Source organism: Ammospiza nelsoni, chromosome 20, assembly GCF_027579445.1.
Source record: "Ammospiza nelsoni isolate bAmmNel1 chromosome 20, bAmmNel1.pri, whole genome shotgun sequence".
NCBI classification, from domain to species: Eukaryota; Metazoa; Chordata; class Aves; order Passeriformes; family Passerellidae; genus Ammospiza; species Ammospiza nelsoni.
Genome location: NC_080652.1, coordinates 6,052,119 through 6,062,078, shown reverse-complemented (window position 1 = coordinate 6,062,078; position 9,960 = coordinate 6,052,119). Strand labels below are relative to the sequence as shown.

The window sequence follows — 9,960 nt, the reverse complement described above, 5'->3', positions numbered from 1 at the left end:
AAACAAATCAGATGAGCCCATTCCCTCTCTCTATTTTAGCACCAATCTCTTCCCCTCTCCTCTTTCCATTCCCCCTTCCTTGCTTCCTGACTCTCCCCTACTCCAACACCCCACCTTGAGAGGGAGTCTTGATTAAACTCATGGAAGGAGGAACTTGGCTTTTTTTTTTTCTTTTTTTTTTTTCCTTTTTCTTTTTGCTTTAAATAATATAATATATATATTTTGTTTCTTCTAATATTGCACATCAAAATGCTTCCTGTACACAGAGCAGCCAGATTCAACTTGCAGCTCCGCCTGGGAGACCTGATGCAGCACGTGGCTGTCCAGAAGGCAACAAGCTCTGAGAGGGAAGCTCTATTTTTTTTTTTTTTTTAATAATTTTTTTTTTCCAATGGAAAGAACATTTGGTAACTCAGGAACCAGACAAAAATAGGTGGGTGGGTGGATAGGGGGGGGAAAGAACAAAAAACCCCACGCGCTGTGAGACGTTTGAGGTTTCTCTCAATGTTTTCTTTGGTCATGGAAAAAGCTTTGTGTGTGTGGAACCACAACACCCAGCCCCCTGATCCCTTTGCACTGCTCACTCCTGACTGATGCCTGCTTCCCCCACGTCCTTGTTCCTCCTCCTTTTCCAACAACTGGCAGAGTTCAGTAGATCGTGGGCTCTCGGAGAGCTGGAGCAGGAGCTGTCCCAAAGGGCAGAGCCCAGCTGTCCCTGCTGCAGAGGGGGGCAGAGAGAGCCCCTGTGAGCACAGGCCAGGCTGGGGATGGAGCTCAGAGCCTGGTGCCACAGCTGGGTTCAGAGGAAGCAGACAGGGCCAACCTCGAGGTGATACTGCTGTCCTGGCTGCGAGGGGGGCAGGTTCTGGATGCTGACAATCGGCAGCTGCTGAGGGTCCTGGGTCCGGAAGGAAAAGAGGGTCCTGTGCCAGCGTCCGTCCTTGATCTGCATGGGGAGGGGTGAGACATTAACTGAAAGCTCCTCTAAAATCTCTAAATTCCTTAATGTTTCAGATAAGCTTTATTGGAGTTAATCAAAATCCTCTAAAATCTCTAAATTCCTTAAAGTTTGAGACAAGCTTTATTGGAGTTAATTAAAATAAATGAGTAGCCCTTGTAGAGTTAATAAGAGTTAGTAGTTAACTAGTAATTGATTGCTTGTCAGCACCATGTTTGGTTAGCTGGGTTTATAATGAAGAATATAGAAACTGATAAATAGCTTTTAGGAACATAAGACAATTGTGGCCTCCTCTGTTCTGAAAACAATTGAGGACAGGGAATGGGAGTTCTACCAAGGGTTCATTTGTCATATTAGCAAAAGGTAGAAAGATCAGAAGGAGAAAGACTTCATTTACTTCTTCATTCTGGGACCCCTCCCCATGGAAGGAACCACCAGCCCATTTCAAGGAACAAGCTACACATGTTTAATGGCTTTTGAATTAATTACCATACAGGGCGGGGACTGGGATGTCCTGAAATAATGAATACGTATTTGTATTTTGTGTATTCAATACCTGTATAGATAAAAGGACTCTGTAATCACCTGTAAATTGTTGTGTGTATTTGGGAGCTATCCCACAATAAACATTCACTTTCTAACTTTAAACTGGTAGAGTTTTTGTCCAATATCCTTATTCTTAATAAATCAGGGGGACAAAGCTGGTGAACCAGGGGGTCAGTCCTGCTGGAACGGAATGTGTTCCATGAGGTGTGAGCCTGAAATCCCTCTGTGAGACACAGGACTGGCCCTTGGGCTGAGCAGGCCTGGGGTGGGTTTAGAGAGCATTTTGGGGAACCCTTTACCAGGCTGCTGAAAACTGAGCTTGGGTGGCACCACCAAGACAAACTCCACATGCTGTGAGCCTGAATGCAGCCCTGTGTCTCCTGACTCCGCGTGGCAGCAGCCAAGAGCCAGGGTCACCATCCACGGGGAGCCATTTAACTGCTGCTGTCCATGACAAAGAACTTCAAAAATTCATCTTTTGCTTTCTATTTGAAGGCTTTCTGCTTCACAGGAGCTGTATAGCATCCTGAACTGGAAAATTAGTGATAAACCTGACCCTTCTCCCTTGTAGGATGAACAGCACAGATGTTACTGGAGCGCCAGAGTGGGCTCTTGTGGTATTTGCAGGGGGCCCCAGGACGAGGTGTTCTTAGAAGGCTAATTTATTATTCTATTCTATTCTATTCTATTCTATTCTATTCTATTCTATTCTATTCTATTCTATTCTATTCTATTCCTCTCAATATTTTTAGAAGGCTCATTTATTATTCTATTCTATTCTATTCTATTCTATTCTATTCTATTCTATTCTATTCTATTCTATTCTATTCTATTCTATTCTATTCTATTCCTCTCAATATTTTTAGAAGGCTCATTTATTATTCTATTCTATTCTATTCTATTCTATTCTATTCTATTCTATTCTATTCTATTCTATTCTATTCTATTCTATTCTATTCTATTCTATTCTATTCCATTCCATTCCATTCCATTCCATTCCATTCCATTCCATTCCATTCTCTCTCCATGGTCTTAAAAAGCTAATTTATTATTCTATTCTATTCTTTCAATATTTTAGAAGGCTCATTTATTATTCTATTCTATTCTATTCTATTCTATTCTATTCTATTCTATTCTATTCTATTCCTCTCAATACTTTTAGAAGGCTCATTTATTATTCTATTCTATTCTATTCTATTCTATTCTATTCTATTCTATTCTATTCTATTCTATTCTATTCTATTCTATTCTATTCTATTCTATTTCTCTCAATATTTTTAGAAGGCTCATTTATTATTCTATTCTATTCTATTCTATTCTATTCTATTCTATTCTATTCTATTCTATTCTATTCTATTCTATTCTATTCTTCTCTCAATATTTTTAGAAGGCTCATTTATTATTCTATTCTATTCTATTCTATTCTATTCTATTCTATTCTATTCTATTCTATTCTATTCCATTCCATTCCATTCCATTCCATTATATTTTCTCCAGGTTCTTAGAAAGCCAATATTCTATTCTATTCTATTCTATTCTATTCTATTCTATTCTATTCTATTCTATTCTATTCTATTCTATTCTATTCTATTCCATTCCATTCCATTCCATTCCATTCCATTCTCTCTCCATGGTCTTAAAAAGCTAATTTATTATTCTATTCTATTCTTTCAATATTTTAGAAGGCTCATTTATTATTCTATTCTATTCTATTCTATTCTATTCTATTCTATTCTATTCTATTCTATTCCTCTCAATACTTTTAGAAGGCTCATTTATTATTCTATTCTATTCTATTCTATTCTATTCTATTCTATTCTATTCTATTCTATTCTATTCTATTCTATTCTATTCTATTCTATTCTATTCTATTCTATTCCATTCCATTCCATTCCATTCTCTCTCCATGGTCTTAAAAAGCTAATTTATTATTCTATTCTATTCTTTCAATATTTTAGAAGGCTCATTTATTATTCTATTCTATTCTATTCTATTCTATTCTATTCTATTCTATTCTATTCTATTCTATTCTATTCTATTCTATTCCTCTCAATACTTTTAGAAGGCTCATTTATTATTCTATTCTATTCTATTCTATTCTATTCTATTCTATTCTATTCTATTCTATTCTATTCTATTCTATTCTATTCTATTCTATTCTATTCTATAACTATACTGTTGAATAAAGGATACAGACAAAAGGCTTAACAAGAATGATAATGAAAAACTTGTGACCGACTCCTCAAAGTCCGACACAGCTGATGGTGATTGGTCATTAAGTAAAAACAATGTCCAGACCACACTCCAAAGCAGCAAAACAGGGAGAAGCAAACAAGATAATATTGTTTTATTCTCTGAGGCTTCTCATCTTCCCAGGAGAAGAAACCCTAGTGAAGGGATTTTTCAGAAAATATGACAGTGGCAGGCTCTGGCATTTCTCTCCATTTATTTTTTCCCTCCTTCACAGCAACATACCTTGCAATCGTCAGCTGCCACCTCTGGCCTGAGCTGCCCCGTGGCCTGGAAGACCTGCCCGTTCCAGGCCCTGAAGCGCAGGGCGCGCTCCGAGGGGCTCTCGGAGGAGCCCTCCCTCCACACAGAGGTGTTCAGGCAGTGGATGGTGATGTGCTGCACCACCTCCGAGCTCAGCAGCCTCAGGAAGTTCATCTGCACTCTCCCGATGTCGAAATCCAGCTGGAAGGTGACAGAGAGGTCATGGGGACACCCTGCACAGGGGCTGAGGGTGGGGAGCAAAGGGGGTCCCTGTCCTTTGCTTCATTCTGCACCCCTGTCCAGAGCTGGGTCTGATGTCAATATGGGCATGAGGACCAGATGCCAACTCATTTTGGAAAGTTTTTGTGACACAAACTTTCTAGTTTGTTCTGCAAAGCAGTTCCTTTGCATTGCAGAACAAACTGGAAGGTCTTTAAGCAGGAGGAAAAGAATGTAAACTTCAACCTCAATACACTTGCAAAGCAGGTTCCAGTTCATCTGCAAACGAGCCCAGATATTGCTGTTTGTATTTTTAGTACAGGTACTTCCTCAACAAAAATCCCACAGCAGTAACTTCACTGGAAACTTGTGCATTTAGGCTGACCTCACATCTCCAGGTGGCAGAGAACAAACTGCAAGAGTGACCCAAACATAAGTCAAAAGTCAATACAGGATTTGGGAGCAGCATGTTTGTGAAATTACTGGTCACATTAAGGTTCTGAGTTCATTAAACACCACAGGAACACAGAGCATTGTCTTGAGCCTTGGGTGTATTTTTGAACTCCTGAGAGCAGTTCTGAGCGTCACCCCAATGCTCCCCCAGCCTGTGTGCTGTGTCCTTGTGGTCAGTGTCCAGTGTCCTGGCACAGCACAGGCTGTGTCAATATTTGTCAGTGGGCAATGCTGCTCTGGGGCTGGGCTGTGCCTACCTTGGAGACAGTGACAGGGCTGAGACACGTCTGGCCACCGTTGGTGAAGTTACAGATGACCTGGATGGTGTCTGAGGAGCAGCCAAGGTTTGGGTCAATCCAGTAGGTACCTGAGGAAATGCAGGATTTGGGATTAACAGGGACACTTCACTTTTTCTGAGAATGACAAAAGGACAGTTTTGGTTTCTTGGTGACTGGTCCCAGGGAAGGAGGGTGTGTGAAACAGCCCCTGTGGAGGGGGATGCAGCCTTTGCACATCTGGGGCCTCCTACCATCAGTCATCTTCTGTTCACAGTTCATGAGGTCCCGGCAGATGCGTGCAGGGTTCTCCTTGGTTCCCAGGGGTCTTTTGATGCTCTGAATGAGGTTGCTGAGGTAGTGTAGAGTCTTAAAGATCTCCCCTCCATGGTCCAGCATGAGAAGGTCTGGGTGTTCGTAACCCTGGAGAGAAAAAAAGGCAACTCAAGGGTGCCTTGGGGGCACTGAGGGCTGTAAGTACAAGGGTTTCTATAATTTTGAGAAAAATCAGTGGTCAAAGACAGGCTGTGGTGGCTTGGGGCCAGTGAGCCACAGGCCTTGTGCTGTCCTAAACAGGACATTGCTGGCAAAGTCACAATGGCACAGTCAGGAGGTCTGCAGCTTCACAAATCAATGATACAACAGAGCGGGACCTCTGCCTGCATAAATGTCAGATATTCCACTAGAACAGTGACAAATCAGGGCTCTGTATAAACCTTCTGCACACACAGAAAGCACTGATGGGACCATTCCCAGTCTCCAGCCCAAGCAAAGACAAAAATGCCCCCTGTACCTCTCTCTTGAGCGCGGTGTTGGAGTCCATCAGGGTCTGGAAAGCTGCCCCAAAGCCATCCTGCTGCTGGTGGGGGTGAAAAAGATGGAAACTGAGATTGTTAGAAGCTGAGCAGGCCCTGATGCAAGAAAACACTTCTCAGTCTAAGGCTGCAGCTCAAGCACTGCTCTGTGTGTGTCTGCAGGGTCCCAGCAGCTCTGCAGGACTTGTGATCATCATTACAAACAAACATACAGAGAATGGCAACTTACAAACGAGGCTGGAACTCCTGGTGGTCCCTGGAAATCAGAGGAGAAAAGGGGCATCAGGCAGAGGCTGCTCAGTCACTGCTGCACAGATATTCAGCCATGGCCTCTGAAATCCCCCCCAGTGCACAGAAGTGAGAGAGGCAGCAATGCTGTCTCTATAGAACTCTTGGGGATGGTTTGGAGCAAAGCACAAGAAACACTGGTGCATTCACACACGTGGTTTTGCATGTGAGGAATGGGGCTAAGCCATAATTTCCAGGGAGGGAGCAGTCCCTCTGGAGAGTGTCATGGCAATAATTTCAGCTTGGTTCAAAAATGAACTCTTCCCTCAGATACCTACCGGAGGGCCAGGGTGTCCTCGTGGGCCTGGAGGACCCTAAAGACAGAGAGGCATCAGTTAGTGAAACATCTCCAGTTTTTATTTCCATTTCTCTTGGTTTTTACCAGCAGGAATTTGTTCCCAGCTGGGTTTTTGGCACCTCACAGCAGCCTGTCCCTCAGAGCCTTCAAAGAGAGGGGTGGCCCCATTTTGTCCCTGCTCTGGGTACATCTGTCTATACCTGGTCCATTCCTGCTGCATCCCCTGTTCCCAGCCCTTTCAGCTCCTCAGTTGTCACCAATGCCACATCCCCAGGCTCTCATCCCATTCCATTACTCACCCTGCAGCTTTACACTTGCTAAAAGCAGCTGTTTTATTGAAATACAAGATATCAGTCAGAAAAAGAGATGTCAAATACTTACCCTTGGACCTTGAAGACCCTGCAGGGAAAAAAAAAGTGCAGAAGCTGTCAGAAAATGCTCATTACTGCCCCAAAATCTCCCTGTACACCCATGTACTGTTCCCAAGGTGTGATGGTGTTCACAGGGGTCTTAGGATGAGGGAAGAGGCGTAGATCTGACTCCATGTTTCAGAAAGCCTAATTTATTATTTTATGATATATGTTACATTAAAACTATACTAAAAGAATGGAAGAAAAGGTTTCATCAGAAGGCTAGGCTAAGCTAAGAATAGAAAGGAAAAGAATGATAACAAAGGCAGCTGTCTCAGACTCTCTGTCTGAGCCAGCTGACTGTGATTGGCCATTAATTAGAAACATCCAACATGGGCCAATCACAGATGCACCTGTTGGATTCCACAGCAGCAGATAATCATTGTTTACATTTTGTTACTGAGGCCTCTCAGCTTCTCAGGAGGAAAAATCCCAAAGAAAGGATTTTCATGAAAAGATGTCTGCGACACCAAGGCAAGGGCAGGAGATAGCACAGCTGTGGTGAAGTGTTGCTGGGTTAGGGAAATGGAAATGTTACCAGCAGAAGGGTGTGGATGTGTGTACACATCTGTGAGCAGTGTCCTGCCCTCGTGGGAGTCACAGCAGAGCCCAGAGTGACCCTGGGCTGTTCAGAGGGCACTGGGGTGGGAGCAGCACTTACCATGTCCCCACGGCTGCCTTTGTCTCCCTTGGGGCCCTGCAAACACAGGAGGTGCTGTCACTGACCAGGCACAGGCTGCCCTGCTGCCCCAGGAGCTTCTGGCAAGGACTCACCTTCAACTCACCAGCTCAGGTTGTCATATTGCCTCCCCATCCCCATTACTGGCTGTTCTGGCAATGTCTGAGCTCACCTGACTGGTTTTTATCTCTGCACCCAGCTCTGAGTGGTGCCATGCTTGTGTTTCCACAAAGCACAGACCTGATCTTCCATCTGTGCTCAGGGCCTTTGGCATTTTAGGGCAGGCAGGGATTTTCAACACTTCCCAAAATCAAGTGGTTCCCAGTTTAATATATATTAAAAAAAAAAAAAAAGTTTATTTAAATTTTTGTTGGTTTTTTTGGTGTTTCTCCCCACCCCAGGCCATATTCTTTGGAAAATCTGGCTTTCAAAAATCAGCAATAACATTCTTCCAGTCTATTGAAAACCTTTTACTTCTGTATTGCTGCTCCTCACTTCTCAGCTAATAATCTCCCAGAAATTGTCTATGCAGACAGAGACTAAGCCTGCACTTTTCTGAAGCTGCTGAACAAAACCCATTTTATTTTCCTGGTTACAGCAGGATTTGGGGGTTACTTGTGCTGGCCTCAAACATCTTGGATCTCATGCATTTAAACCCTTCTAAAAAATACAGGCAGGAAAGAAGTGTGGATACTTACAGGGCTTCCTGTGGGACCCTGAATGCCCAGAGGACCAATAATTCCTTCTTTTCCCTAGGAAAGAAAAGACTTGTGAGCCACCAGGTGGGACCTGACAGTCATTTTCACTTAGTGAAGACTCTGAATCTTTGCTGTTTTTTCTTTTTTTTGGTGGTGGTTTTGCTGTATCTGGAATAAAACACCATTTCCAAAGAGACAAATCTTCACAGTGTGGTTGCCATGAGCCTTGTTAAACCTCAGGAATTCCACAAATAAAGGGTTTCAGTGTGGCTGGAGCGCTCTGTGCAGCGTGGCTGTCCCCAAGCCCTGTGCAGGTGTGGGGCTCAGAGGTGCTGCCATGGCCTTGAGCATTGGGCTCCTCACAGACCCTGGAGCCTCACAGAGATGGGGGTGAAGGGAGAAAAATCCTCCCAAAGCCCCAAACTGGAGAAACACTCACCATGAGACCTGGAGGCCCACGTGGTCCCTGAATGCCTTTGAACCCAAGGTCTCCTGGGGGGCCCTGTGAGCAAAAAATGAGATGTGAGGTAAATGCTACTAAATCCTACCACTAATTAACCAAACCCTGTGTTTGCCCTTGCTTACAGCTCTGCTCTAATAACAGGGCTGCTGCCTCTTGTCTGTGGGACAGGGAAGACCCAATTTGTTCCAAATTCTTTCCCCACTCCTGTTTTGCAAAGCTTTTACTTTCGACAGAAAACAAACAATTTCCTCTTCACCAGGGAAATGATATGGTGATAAAATGAGTTTGAATTTCAAGCCAAGGCTCTCAGAGCTAGGGATGCACATTGGTATCTCAGGTGCAGGCTGGTGGTTGATGCTGGAAATACAAATGTCAAAAGAGGAGAAAACAGCCACAGAATCTATAGGACTGCTCTTTTCCTCCAACAAACATGTGTAAGCACACACTCACTTAACAAATGAAGAGTCATAAACTAAAGAAAGTTGGGATCAAAATTAAATTTCCACAGAAATTGAGTTGCTAGCAGGGCTGCTAGCAATGCAGCAAGTGTGGCATGACCTGTCCCCAGTAAAGTGAGAGCAGAAAAGCAGCTGGTCCCCAGCAGCCTCTTACCTTTGGCCCAAAGAGTCCTGCAATCCCTGGGAATCCTGCCTCACCAAAGTCTCCCTGTACAGCCAAGACAAACACAAGAACAAAGGACAGCAGTGAATTCTCACTGGTGGCTGCAGATCTCACTCAGAGATGCACCAAGAGTTCAGCAGCTCCAGAGACAGAGAAATCTGTGAGCAAACCTCAGTCTAACCAGCACAGATGAGAAAGAATGAAAAACACCTGGACGAGGAGCTGCACAAACATCAGGCTAGAAGCAACTCACCTGATCCCTTAGAACTCACCAATGCCACGTTTTTGCCCCCAAAATGAGGAGGCAAACCTACACTGTTCCCACTATTCCTGGCAGATGCTTCTCTGGTTTGGCCCAGCAGAAGCAGGATGCAGAGCAGCTACTCTGAGATTGACCTTGGAATTTCATGCTGCAAAATAAGAGCCTCAAAGTCTTTAAAACAAGCTCCTCTTTTATTTCTAATACAAACTCGACTGACCTACTAATTCAAACTGTGATTTTAAACTGTGCTCATTCAAGCTGTTAAAAAAGTGCATGTTCCTACAACACAACCTCCCACTCCAGCCCAGGAAAACCATGCATATCCCTGATTCTTTTCCTACTCAACTCTGCAGGGATTTACCCTCAATTTTGTAAGAAAAATAATAATAAAATAGTTGAAAGACTATCAAGCTTGAATCAGCACATAGCATGTGCTCTGAGAATAAAAAACCCACCCTGGGCAGCATGTCCTTATGTAAACA

The 9,960-nt window shown here is 43.5% G+C and overlaps 1 protein-coding gene across 1 annotated transcript in view; it reads right to left on the bottom strand.

The window, feature by feature from the left end:
- Positions 1-417: 417 nt before the first annotated feature.
- Positions 418-9,960, bottom strand: part of COL27A1 (collagen type XXVII alpha 1 chain) — a 145,591-nt gene continuing 136,048 nt past the window's right edge. The window contains exons 50-61 of the mRNA XM_059486610.1: positions 9,208-9,261; positions 8,572-8,634; positions 8,133-8,186; positions 7,417-7,452; positions 6,727-6,744; positions 6,326-6,361; positions 5,989-6,015; positions 5,738-5,803; positions 5,199-5,367; positions 4,927-5,036; positions 3,980-4,198; positions 418-946 (exon numbers count right to left, since the gene is read on the bottom strand). Coding sequence (XP_059342593.1) covers positions 800-946; positions 3,980-4,198; positions 4,927-5,036; positions 5,199-5,367; positions 5,738-5,803; positions 5,989-6,015; positions 6,326-6,361; positions 6,727-6,744; positions 7,417-7,452; positions 8,133-8,186; positions 8,572-8,634; positions 9,208-9,261 — 999 coding nt within the window. The 3' untranslated portion in view covers positions 418-799. The remainder of the gene's footprint in view (positions 947-3,979; positions 4,199-4,926; positions 5,037-5,198; positions 5,368-5,737; positions 5,804-5,988; positions 6,016-6,325; positions 6,362-6,726; positions 6,745-7,416; positions 7,453-8,132; positions 8,187-8,571; positions 8,635-9,207; positions 9,262-9,960) is intronic.